Below are 13748 nucleotides of genomic sequence, written 5' to 3'. Positions count from 1 at the left end.
CTGCCAACACCCAGGCCCTGCTAGCCAGTTTAACATCGCACACTGGGTTGAAATGGAGCAGTTGCTGCAACATCTCCCAGATGAATGTAAAGCAAAGGCCCAAGATTTAGTTCAGGAGGGAAAGCTCATATCCAATTCCTCAATAAGATGTGCTTTAGATGCTGCAGTCACGGCAGCTGGGGGTTTAATACAAGTTTGTTACTTAGAAGACATGATTGGCTAAGGATTTCTGGGTTCAAACTTGAAGTCCAGCAGTCTACTTTAAATATCCTTTTGACAAGGAGCATCTCTTTGACCCCGAAGTAGATAAGTCCTTGGAGAAGATGAAAAAGACACAGCGGTGGCCAAATCTATCGGAGCTCTACAGTCTTCTTCTAACCGTGGCTCCTTTCGTCGGTCTTTCTACCAGGGGGTCTAAGACCATTTCTTCGGACAACACTGCCACCTCTTACAAAGGTAACAATTAATCTTCCTCTCCGAGAGGTTTCTTTAGAGGAGGATAACAAAGGTCGAGGCAAGGGTTCAGTATCGCGTAATTCCCTCTCTCCCAACAGTGACTTGCTCACACTTCCCCGGCCATTTTACACCTATTGGGGGACTTCTTCTACAATTCCTCCACATTTGGCAATCTATCACTATGGACAAATGGGTGTTAGGAATTATCCAATATAGTCATTGCCTGGAACTTACCAACATTCCTCCAAACATACCACCAGGTTCTCACAAAATGTCGCCAGAACATTACACTTACATTTACACTTCAACAAGAAGTACAGTCTCTCCTCTCCAAAGGAGCCGTAGAACCTGAGCTGTTATAACATCAAGTAACAGGGGGCGTACTCCTTGTATTTTCTATTCCCAATAAAGACGGCTCATTGAAACCCTTTCTAGACCTCAGAGAATTAAACCCTTTACATACTTTCAGAGCATTTCCACATGGTGATACTGCAACAATTGCTCCCTCGTCTAAAGCAGGGCGCTTTATTGTCTACCCTAGATTTCAAAGACGCATATTTCCACAATCCATTCAGGATTACAGCCTTCCAACATACAAACTTATCTGGGGGGCCACAATAGACGCTCACAAAGCTCTAGCCTCTCACAATACAGCCAGGATTCACAACACTGAGGTCCTTCTCGCTCCATTTCAGCCCAACCAAGCATTGCCAGCAAGAGTATTCATGCAACTACTAGGGATGATGGCGTCTTGCATTATAATTCTTTTCCCCCAAGCAAGGCTTCACATGCGTAACCTTCAAGAATGCGTAGCAAGTCCGTGGAACCAGTCGCAGGGTCAGTTGACCGTTCTAGTGTTGATAGATGGTCGGACCCATCGCTCTCTGCAGTGGTGGAACCCACAAAATGTATCCAAAGGGCGGCCCTTTATCGACCCTGTTCCACAGACAGGGCTAACAGCAGACGCATCGCTCGCTGATTTGGGTGCTTACATACAGACTCACACAGTCCAAGGGTTGTGGACTCTAAAATACAAGAGCCTCCATATCAATCACCTGGAGCTACTAGCAGTATTTCAAGTGCTCAAAGCCTTCCTACCTTACCTTACAGGCAAAAATGTCCTAGTATGCACAGAAAACATGCTAGCTATATATTACATACAAAAACAGGGGGGGAAACACACTGTCTGCAACTGTCACGCCTAGCACAAGCAATTTCAAAATGGGCCATACATCAAAAAATGTATCTCCTAGCAGAATATCTTCCAGAAGTGAACAATCAGATTGCAGACAGAGGCAGCAAATCCACGAGTGGGAACTTCATCCCAAGGTTCTCCTTCCCTACTTTCAGGAATGGGGATTTCTACACATAGACCCGTGCGCCACAGCTCCAAACGCAAATGCCAAAGCTTCGCCTCCAGGTTCCCACACCTGCTCTCCAAAGGCAATGCCCTATTGATGAACTGGTCAGGGATATTTGCTTACGCTTTTCCATCTCTCCCACTCATTCCGCTGGTAGTTCGGAAGCTCAGACAAATATCCCTCAAACTGCTTCTCATAGTTCCCACATGGGCACGTCAACCTTGATTCACCACCCTGCTAGAGCTCTCAGTAGTTACACATCAAAAGCTGCATCTCAACTCCAGTCTCCTCACTCAGAGCCATGGAGAAATCAGGCATTCAAATCCCAACAAACTCAACCTTGCGATTTCGCTACTGAGGTCATAGAGTTTTGTTATTTACAATTACCACCCAACTTTATGAATATCCTAAAGGAGGCTAGGAGACCTACTACTAGGGCATGTTATGCAGCAAAATGGAAACGATTTGTTATCTATTGTACAAATACCAATATCAATCCCCTTGATGCCTCAGTGCAAAACATCATCTGTTGCCTCTTACACTTATAGCAATCTGGACTAGCCTACACATCCATTTGCTTGCATTTAGCAGCAGTAGCTGCATACTTACAAAACAGACAACACTTTTCTCTATTTAGAGTACCAGTTAATAAGGCCTTTATGGAAGGATTAAAAAGAGTAATACCACCAAGAGTCCCACCTGCACCAAAGTGGAACTTGAACATAGTCCTTACAAGGCTGATGGGTTCACCTTTTGAACCAATGCACAGGTGTCCATTACAATTTCTCTCCGGGAAGGTTGCTTTTCACAATTATTTCCTTAAGGAGATTTGGTGAACTCCAGGCGCTAACTATACAAGAACCTTACTTTCAACTTCATAAAGACAAAGTGGTTCTATGAACCAATTACAAATTTCTACCTAAAGTGGTTTCTGCTTTTCACATCAATCTATCAGTCGAGTTACCCCTGTTCTTTTCTCAACCTGTTTCTGTAGCAGAATGAGTTCTACACACATTAGATGTTAGAAGAACTCTACTTCATTATGTGGAAAGAACAAAAGATTTTCGCAAGACAAAACAGTTCTTTGTTGTTTTTTTGCCACCACACACAGGCAATATTATATCTAAATCAGGCATTGCGCGATGGATTGTCAAATGTATCAAAACATGTTATGTGAAAGAGAAAATAACCTTGACAATACCGCCTAGGGCGCATTCCACCTGCAAAATAGGGGCGACTATGGCCTTCTCAGGGAATATTCTCTTACCTGACATTTGTAAGGCAGCAACATGGTCTACACCGCACACATTCACCAAACCTTACTGTGTAGATGTGTTAGCGAGGCAATAGGCTAATGTAGGCAAGGCAGTAAATATAACACTTTTTCAAACAACGGCGACAGCTACAGGTTAGCCACCGCTTTGGGAGTTACTGCTGTATAGTCTATGCAAAGCATGTTAACTACAGCTCACATGCCTCGAACGGATAATGGTACTTACCCAGTAACCATCTGTTCTTGGGATGTAGAGCTGTAGATTCACATTCGCCCACCCGCCTCCCCAGGTACCTACACCTGTTGCAGTTCTTCTTACTTACATACAAACACATGGACATCTCTATTCTACCTTTACTAACTCCATTCTCACTCTCTGCTCAAAAACAATCTAACAATGGAGTCGCTGCCCATGAGCACTATTACCGAAAGGAGGAGTCCCCTACCTCGTGACTGGAAATACTTCTTCAAAGAAAAACAACTTTCAAACATCCGGACCCAACTCTAGATGGCATGAGTATGCAAAGCATGTGAACCTACAGTTCGACATGCCAAGAACAGATGCTTACTGGGCAAGTAACATGATCCTTTTGGCCCCTGGGAACATGTTTGAGATTACTCGTACAATAAAATGGTGCAGTTGTAAACACATAGCATTTCTCATTTTTGATGTTTGAAACATTTTATTGAATAATAAAACCTAATAAACATAATCTAATTAATAAAGCATAACTAAACATGAGCTGGCATACAAATATAATAGACAAAAGTGGTACATAAAACTCAACATACTGTAACATAGAATTCTGTAACACAGCATAGTTATGTAGAGCAAAATTCTTCATATCAGGCAACCTAAAAAGTTAAACAATGGAAATGTTCATGAAGAAAGGAAAGAAAAGAAAGAAGGTGGGATACAGAGATTATTGTAATGCTTCCAACATATAGAAAAAGAAATACAAATTATTTTTTTCCACAAATAAGTACAAAAATGAAAATACTAAGAGAAATGTTGTGAACAATAATCATATTGTTAACAATGTTCATTTTATATTGTAATTCAAATTCAATTTGAATGTTCAAGGAGGCTTTTTGACTTCATCAGTGTTACTTGACTTATGACTTATGATACGGACATGACTACTTTCTGGAAAAGAACCGCCTCACAGGGTTCAAAATCATATCTTTTTCTACACTAGCAAAATTAGTTATAAACTTGAATTCGATCCACTTTGTGGTTAAACACTTCTCTTTCCAACAAGCATGACAGGACCACTTATTGCTATTTTCCCAATTACTGATAATGTTTTGGGTGGCAACAACAATAAATATTTGTTCAATTTTACATTCGAAAGGAAAAACATACCACGTCTAAATCATGCTGCACAACAGGGCATTTTTAGGTGTAGCATTCATTAAGGTTTGACAAGCCCTGAAACCATAACTCCTTATCTTTTGGGAATTTAAATGTCATATGGAAATAGTAACCAGCAGACCCAGCACAAGACCAGTATCAATTAGAAGATGAGTTAATTGTAATTAGAGAATATGTGCTGATAAATAATCTATTGATGTAAAATACAGTGGTCAGGCCATGTTTGTGTATCTAATCTATTCAGGTTTTAACTCCATACTCTGTTCCATAAATTGCCTGAGCATAATACGTGAAGGTCCATCTCTCAGATCAGGTCATTTACAGTTTTATTTCTGATAATAGTAATTGAGATCAATGATAAACAGCTTTTAGAAACCATGGGTGGAATTGATCCTTGATCTAAATCTAGATTATTATCTGCAACATACGCCAGAACAAACAGATAAAATCTAAAAGGGTTGAATATGTTTATTATAGTGGTTTTGAGAAAACCAAGAAACACACATTGTTCCTGATACTCAGAAAATGTATCTAAAAATTATGATTACATCATATCTTATGTTGAAGGCCCAGAGACAGCTTTAGCTACTTTTCTGTATGTGACAACATTTAGAAACATATTTAACAAAACATAAGTAAAATAAGTATTGTGTCAGAGTTAAGCGAGATGGTTTTCATTTGATCTCAAGCAATACTAACATTAAATAGGTAGGTGTACAGGTTACTGACTCAACAAATGGTATTAGCAAACTTAATTTGGAGACAATTTAGAAACACAGGGTTTTACTGTTCACAAACACCTCATTCGGTAAATCCCATGGTTTACAATGCTAAAGCCCTTTTTGAGATATACTAAGCCCATTTAAGGATTCAGAATTTGGAAGGGGGATAATAATAGTGTCCCTTCTGAAACTTGAATACATCCTTGTGGTATGCATTAAGTTTTGCGACCAAACGTAAGTTGCAAAACATTATTAGTAGTCGGTAATCCAGTAGCAAACGGGAAGGAGTCCCCAAGGGGACCTTTGTGAATGTGAAAGGAAAATGGGCTGCATTTAAAAAAATGAAAGATTCCTTTATCTAAAAGCTATTACAGAAACGGTAGTCTGCTGACCCCAAAAGGAACCACTTTTACCAAATGTATTATTTTTGATGGAGGTTTAATATATTTTATATTACTGAGATTCAGGGTCTGATTTAGGTCTTGGCAGATAGTTTACTCCATCACACCGGTGACAGATATCCCTTCCGTCAAAATATAAATCCCATAGGACAAAAAGGAATTTATATTTTGGGTGACAGGATATACGTCATCGTTGTGACACAGTAACCCGTCCGAGATCCAAATCAGGCCCTTAGTCTCCAATATTTTTGTCCTGTGGTGTAAATATGTGTTCCTGTTATTTTCGTTCCCATTTCAATATTGTCATGAAATATACCTATTCTTTTTGTCAAACATATTGAAATAACTTTATCACAAATTTAGGGAACTCTAAAAAAGTGTTTTCACTCTTTAACTTGAAGCTTCCTAATAAAAATACTGATCTGCTAGATCATTTAGCTTTCTCCCTAAAACAAGCGCAGTTTTGATTTAAGAGAGATGGTTCTTGTAGAGATATATATTGGGGTTCATTTACAAAAAACTATTATAGCGCTTCTTTCATCTTTAAAAAAGTTTTAATTATGTCCACGAAACCCAACAATTTAATTTCTCTCCTATAAGTGATCCATGCAACATTTTATATCCAATATTTTAACGTAATTTACTGATAAACTTATCTGGTAAAGATACATTATTTTCTTATTTCTAATGGTGTCACACATCTGGTAGAATTAACAGACGTCTCTTCTGGAAAAAAAACTGCAATGAGAAGGTATTAAATAGGATAATTAACATTCCGTTATTCTTAATGCATTTTCTTAGCACACAGAGGTATTTCCCTAAATTGATTACAATATTTCAAGGAATGTTCTGTACTCAAATGTACAATTAAGGGGTAAGAATACATATCCTTGGCCACATGCCATTCACAGCTCAGCTGTACAGATGCATGTTTGATTACAAATGATTATAGTTTGAGCTTAGCTTAAACCTTGTACACAATTAAATAAAGTAGCATAAGCTCAAGAGTGTGAATTTTGCAGCCATAAATAATGTCTTTTGAGGTTTTCCAACATGCAGTATGGTGTCAGTGATTCATTGCAAAGTGTAATTTGGTGGATGAGTGAAAGCAGCTTTGCCGGCTTAACTGCGAGTTGCAAAGACACATCAAAGGTATTTCACCACAAATGCAGTTGCAAATAATTTATGATATCCAGATACCCGAGTTAGGGTAGTATCTGTTTTGGGAGTTGCTACATTTTTATTACCTAAGGATAAAAGTGAATTGACTGTTTTAAATAATTCCTTAGTTGAGTTTTCAGCTGCTCTGATTTTATCTGTAAAGAAGGCAGTTTTAGTCACCTGAACCATAGTTTTATAATCTTTTATTATAGTTTTATATTGTATGTATTTCTCTAGGCTGTAACTCTTCCTCCAAAGTTGGACTTGGTGCCTACATTTCCTTTAATATTCTCTGAGCTCATAGGAGCATCATGGCGCGGACCGATAGTTCGTCTTTGATTTAAAAGGCCCTACTTGAGAGACTGCTGCATCAACCCTGCCTCATACCTGGCAGCAGCTTGCTCCACATCATGATCAATTGAGGGCTTGGATTCACATAGAAGATTGTTTGGTTTGTTTTTATCAACTTTCTTCCTTGCACAATATTTTATTACTGTTAGTGTCTTGGCGAAAATGGACTGCATAGCTGGACCACAAAGATTAAACAAAATGCCTCTGTAATCAGTTCACACCAAACGCAGAGCTTTTCCGACCGATGAATTGATGTTATTGGTAAATATACTATCGACGGTGTGATGAGCACTGCTCAGTCTGATTTATGACCCAGGTTGCGTCACAGAGGTGAACCACTGACGCACTGAGATATTTTGTTCTTAGATAAAAGTCCCTGACAACTTAATATTGGAGCTGTGAACAAAATGATGTTTCTGAATGCTTTTAAATGGGAGAAAATTAATATGTTAACTTAATGATTGTTATTGTTATTTTTGATTTGTAACGCGCCCAATCACCTGCAGGCCTCTAAGCGCTCGGAAATCGATGGTACAAACAACAACTTTAGCAACACAGATAGGCAACCAATAGCCTAGTTGGCACTCAAGGACCTCCTAAATAGCAGCGTTTTTAACCCCTTTCTAAAGCGTAGGAGGTTCTCTTCCCTGCGCAGCGGCTCAGGAAGAGTGTTCCATAGTTGAGGAACCAGCACCGAGAAGGCTCTTCCACCCTTGGTGACAAGTTTGTACCGAGGGGAGACCAACAATTGAGAGTCTGAGGATCTGAGGGTTCTCATTGGGCTATACACCGCCACACGGTCTTTAATGTATGCAGGCGCCATGCCATAGATGGCTTTGTGGGCGATGCACAAACTTTTAAATTCCACTCGCTCCTTAATAGGGAGCCAGTGGAGGCTCTGTAGCAGGGGAGATGCTTTAGTTTGTCTTGGCAGTCTAAAAATGAGGCGAGCAGCATCATTCATCACAACCTGCAGCCTGTTTGTCAGGATTTTTGGCAGACCAAGGTAGAGGGCATTTCCATAGTCTATCCTTGAAAGCACGGTGGCTGCGACAATGGAGCGTAACATGGATTGGGAGATGACAGGTACTAATTTCCGTAGCTGTCGAATAATATTGGTACAGCTACCCACCACTGAAGAGATCTGGTTACCCATTGATAGGTCGCAGTCTAATTTAATCCCTAGACTCTTCACATTCAGGCTAGGTTTTGGATTAAGTTACTCTTCTTTTAAATGTTCTCCTATTTCGAAGGGTCACATTTACAAACAGCAGTGCCCTGACTCCCAGTGGCCAGTAGACATTGTGTCGTAAGTGTAACTGAAAAAACAGCCATTTATTATTTAAAATGAGACAAATTTAAAGTGCAGATTTTTTCCATGTTATAAGCATTTTTAGAGAACATTTGTTAGCACTTTAAATTTCTCCTATTTAAAAAAAAATTGTATGATAGTGTCTACATGTAACAGTGCGAAATATGGCAAAAGGTATGTCCTGTGCAGCAAGTACACACAACATGGGCTCTCAGTCACCCATACAAATATATCCCATTCATACATACACATGTTCATACATCTCCAATGACCTCGCTCTGACACACATGGCAGCCCAGCCATAGTACCCTTAGTCAAGTATTTTGCTCAAACCATAGTGTCTGGCTCTACCGACATTAGGCCTAAAGCAATGAAGATGGACGTGGGGGTGGTAACTGCGTGGGATGTTTAGCCTCCAGTAGCTAACAATTTTCACTGATCAGAAGTAGGTTTCACAAAAAAATACCTGCAAAATTAAATAATTTGAAAAACACAAAAAAATACAGAACTCCACCGCAGAACGACAGGTTTCCATTGTGCTGCTCCTGTGAAAGGGGACTCGTTTTTACACTTGCAAGGACTTCCTAAGATAGATAGGATAGGAATGATGCAAACTTGGAGGGGGAGGGGCACCATGTTACCTCCACTCTTTGCAAGTGGGGCTTCAACTATATGGATCCAGCCCACAAGGTTCAGAGTTGGCCTGTGAAACAGAAGATTCCTTACTAAGGTGTACAGGATACAGCGTGATAAGTATAAGGGAGAAGCAGCAATGTACTGTCATGATTAGACCATGATAATTAACTAAAACAGTCGAAGACTGTTTCACATGAACTATGTCTCCTGAGAATCAGCTATGCTTAACTTGTATTGTACAAAAGTAATTCACAGTCCTGTTTCTGTGTAAAATATGTGGATCTGATTGTTTTATCATCATATCACTTTCAGCTTGAGCACTGCGCTGACATCTCTCAGAAATGTATATATACACTTGTTACTGAGAATACAATTAGAATTTTTAGAAATGAAAAGGACTCATCTGAATGTTATTCATTTAAAAAGGTGAATTAACCTCTACACATGGCCTGCATATGTGATACATTCCTGTGAGATAATGAACCTACGAACCCCTGAGCTTGTTCTCAATGAGAATGGTTAGCGCGATGTCTCCTACCGGCGTGCAGCAGGACTGTTTTAAAGTTTCAGTATCCAGTCTGGCGCCTGGGGAATATTCCCAAGGTGAAGAATTAGCAGGTAAAGGAGTATCCACCAGAAACAGCGTGACCGAAGGTAAGTAACTTGTTTATTGAGTTTTACTTCTGCTGTATCTTATCAAGAAAATTCTGTTTTCAATAATGTTAACAAAGTGTAAACATCACTGCACCCAAAATATATATTTCAGTCTTATATAAACAAACAAGGGTGAGTAGAAGCCTTTTGGGTCTAATACATTTTTGACAGAAATAATGTGAACTTTGTGGCAATTAGTTGATTTTGCAAGCACTAACATTTCTCTGAGTCGAGTAGTGACCTTGAGAGTTTTGTAACTTTCAGGTACTCACACTGCTGATTTTTAGCAATTTGTTGACTATTTTCAATCCCACAAATTTCTTTTGAGGTTGCAAGTCAACCTATTGCAACTACAATGTTTGCTCTTACATGTACAGTCAGGTTGCATTAGAAGCTTTTCTGCAACTCAGGATTTGGGTTCCTATTCACCTGGTGTGGATGCATTTCTCATGTTTAGTGAGACTGATTTTCTTTTCTGACTAAAACCTTTTCTTGCATTCAGAGCACGTATAAGGCTTTAATCCAGTGTGGGTCTCTCATGTCGAATTAGATTGTATTTGTCAACAAACCTTTTCTGACATTTAGAACACCCTAAGACTTTTCCCCCCATGTGAGTACACTCATGCCGAATGAAAAGCAGTTTGTAGCCAAAGATTTGCTTGCATTACAAGCACTCATAAAGTGTTTCCCCACTATGGGATCTCTCATGACGTGTAACACTGTCTTTCAGATAAAAGCGTTTCTAGCATAAGGATTTTCTCCAGTATGGAGTTTCTCATGTTGAGTGAGAAAGCGTTTTTCTCTGAAGGTATTTCTGGCATTCAGAGCACTCATATGGTTTTTTCCCAGTGTGGAGTCTCTCATGGTTAGTGAGGCTATGCTGATCAAAGAGGCATTTCTGGCATTCAGAGCACTGGTGACGCTTTTTTCCTGTGTGTGTTTGCTCATATAGTGTGAGACTGCATTTAAAATTTAATCTTTTCTGGCAATCAGAGCACAGAAAATAATTTTGGACTGTGTGTGTTTGCTTATGGTGCTTGTAACAGCTTCTACCTCTGAAACGTTTCTAGCAGTTAGAGCTCTGATAATTTTTTTCCCCAGTGTGGATTCTTACATGTTCAGTGAGATAAGATTTACGTCTGAAACTTTTTGGGCATTCAGAGCACCGATAACGGTTTTGCCCAGTGTGGGTTCTTGTATGGCTAGTAAGTCCTCTTTTTTCACTGAAACATTTCTGGCATTCAGAGCACAGATAAGGTTTTTCCAAAGAATGGGTTATTGCATGTCGAGTAAGTCTCGATTTGTTACGAAACCTTTTCTGGCATTCAGAGCACTGATGAGGTTTTTCCCCAGTGTGGGTTCTTGTATGTTCAGTGAGTCTTCTTTTTTCACGGAAACATTTCTGGCATTCGGAGCACGGATAAGGTTTTTCCAAAGAGTGGGTTATTGCATGTCGAGTAAGACTCGGTTTGTTACGAAACCTTTGCTGGCATTTAGAGCACTGATAAGGTTTTTCCCCAGTGTGGGTTCTTGTATGATCAGTGAGACTGCTTTTTTCACTGAAACATTTCTGGCATTCAGAGCACTGATAAGGTTTTTCCCCAGTGTGGATTCTTATGTGCCGAGTGAGACTGCTTTTTACAGTAAAACATATCTGGCATTCAGAGCACTGATTAGGTTTTTCCAAAGAGTGGGTTATTGCATGCCGAGAAAGACTCGGTTTGTTACAAAACCTTTGCTGGCATTTAGAACACTGATAAGGTTTTTCCCCAGTGTGGGTTCTTGTATGTTCAGTGAGTTTGCTGTTGTAACTGAAACATTTCTGGCATTCAGGGCACTGATAAGGTTTCTCTCCAGTGTGGGTTATTGTATGCCGAGTGAGAGTGTTTTTGTCAATGAAACATTTCTGGCATTCCGTGCACTGATAAGGTTTTTCCCCAGTGTGGGTTCTTGTATGCCGAGTGAGAGTGCTTTGGCCACTGAAACATTTCGGGCATTCAGAGCACTGATAAGGTTTTTCCCCAGAGTGGGTTCTTGCATGTCGAGAAAGACTCAATTTGCTACAAAATCTTTGCTGGCATTCAGAACACTGATAAGGTTTTTCCTCTGTGTGGATTCTCACATGTTCAGTTAGATATGATTTATCGCGGAAACATTTTTGGCATTCAGAACACTGATAAGGTTTTTCCCCAGAGTGGGTTCTTGCATGTCGAGAAAGATTCATTTTGCTACAGAATCTTTGCTGGCATTCAGAACACTGAAAAGGTTTTTCCCCTGTGTGGATTCTCACATGTTCAATTAGATGCGATTTATTGCGGAAACATTTTTGGCATTCAGAACACTGATAGCGTTTATCCCCAGTGAGCAATCTCACATGTTCAGTGACATGAGATTTATGGCTAAATCTTTCTTCCCCAGCTTGTGTTATTTTGTGTTGAGTGAGGCTGGGTTGAACACTGAATTTGTTCTCATAGTCTGTGTTTTTACAAGATTTATTTCTAGTGCTAATGTCACCAAGTTTGTTTTTCTTTTGCTCATATGCCATGCTTGGAGTGAACCAGATCCTTCCTGGAGTCCGGCTTGTTTAGAAAATGGTCAGCATTAATCTCTGAAACAAATCATGGGCAATCTCCTTAACGCTTGAATTGAGCAAAATTTGTCTGGAAGTTGCCCTATAAGCACCTGTTGAAAGGTTTCTTGTAGATAATGGTCTTCAGGTTATGACCTCTCCGGCAGCAACTTATTTTGTGACTGATGTTTTTTTCACACTCATTTGTATAGGTTCTTAGCAAAGCAGTGATAAAGGTGTTAGTTGGATATTTAATGATTAAATGTTAAGTTCCATTTTGCACTGACGTAATGGCAGTAACCGAGGGCGTTAGAAAGTGCACAGTACTATTGTGGATCACCAGTCGCAGAACATCAGTTCCTTTTAACCTTCTTATACATTGAGCAAAGTTTGTAGTTCTGATGACAGGGATTCACATTAGATATAGCTCCCCAGTGTTCACTTAATCAGTTTTTATATTTAACAGTTCTACATATACTCCTGCACAACAGATAATGCTAAGCCAATTTACATAGAGTCATCACAGAACAGTACACAATAAAAAGGAAACATTTATTTGAGATGGTCATGGACACAATGAAGTGGTGTATCTTTAAGGGAATTGCAAAGGAGAGGCGAGTGGTTTGAGGTGTTATATCCAGAGGCAGATAGTCTCGAGTTTTCACTGGTTAAAAACGGTTGTTGAGCAAGAGTGATTTTTAATCTCAGTGCTTTTTTCTGTCGGATGTGTCGGCTTCAAAGTCTTCTTTCGGCGTCTTTTCTATGATGGTATGTAGAAGAAACCTTTTGCAATAACTTTCTGTTATGCACCGTGTGCTTCCTCTCTGGAATTAGATGAGGCTTTAGATTAACATTTATTCTGTCATTCTGAGGCAATTCGTCTTTCTGATAATATTTCAGATGAGCATGCTGAAGTGGTCTTTCAACATTATTTCTGATGCTGTGTGCACAAATATGGCTTTGCTCTGGGTTAATGAAATGCAAAATTAGAGACTTCACTTACAGGTATAGCACTTTTCTCAGCTCCCAGGTCAGCGCAACACCTAGATTTTAGAAATTCTTCAAACTTAAAATGCTGGATGTCCTTCAGTTTTTCAAAATAATCCTCCTTATGGCACTGACATTCAGTTGCCTAGCGCTAAACCTTGCGTTCTTGGCACATAATTTCAATCACCTGTAGATTTAAAATTAAACAGTTAATAGAAGTAAATTTCCAAAAATATAAGTTACAAGTCAAATGAATGCAGAATTGGAGAATTTTGATAAATTTTAGCTCTTTTTCTGACACAGAAGAGCGAAGAATTGTAAACTGAGAGCACTCGGTTGTAAGAGTGAGAATTTGTAAAATTTCCAAAATTTTAATAGACTCGCATAACTTACATGTACCCTGTGGAGTTGTAACGCAGTATCCCAGAGTCATATGGACTGGCACAAAACATCTATTTATAAAACAAATACTATTCATTCATTTGTAATG

The 13748-nt window shown here is 39.4% G+C and overlaps 1 protein-coding gene across 3 annotated transcripts in view; it reads right to left on the bottom strand.

Moving 5' to 3' along the window:
• Positions 1–10735: 10735 nt before the first annotated feature.
• The window catches only part of LOC147737734 (uncharacterized), a 33902-nt gene continuing 30889 nt past the window's right edge, over positions 10736–13748 (bottom strand). For 2 of the 3 annotated variants that reach the window (XM_086942516.1, XM_086942486.1), the window contains exon 2: positions 10736–13445. In XM_086942516.1, coding sequence (XP_086798642.1) covers positions 10769–12247 — 1479 coding nt within the window. In that variant the 5' untranslated portion in view covers positions 12248–13445 and the 3' untranslated portion in view covers positions 10736–10768. The remainder of the gene's footprint in view (positions 13446–13748) is intronic. The other variant, XM_086942504.1, reaches the window with a different exon arrangement.

The sequence above is a fragment of the Lissotriton vulgaris genome, chromosome 1_1 (assembly GCF_964263255.1).
Source record: "Lissotriton vulgaris chromosome 1_1, aLisVul1.2, whole genome shotgun sequence".
Classification (NCBI taxonomy): domain Eukaryota; kingdom Metazoa; phylum Chordata; class Amphibia; order Caudata; family Salamandridae; genus Lissotriton; species Lissotriton vulgaris.
This window is presented reverse-complemented; position numbering and strand designations above follow the sequence as displayed.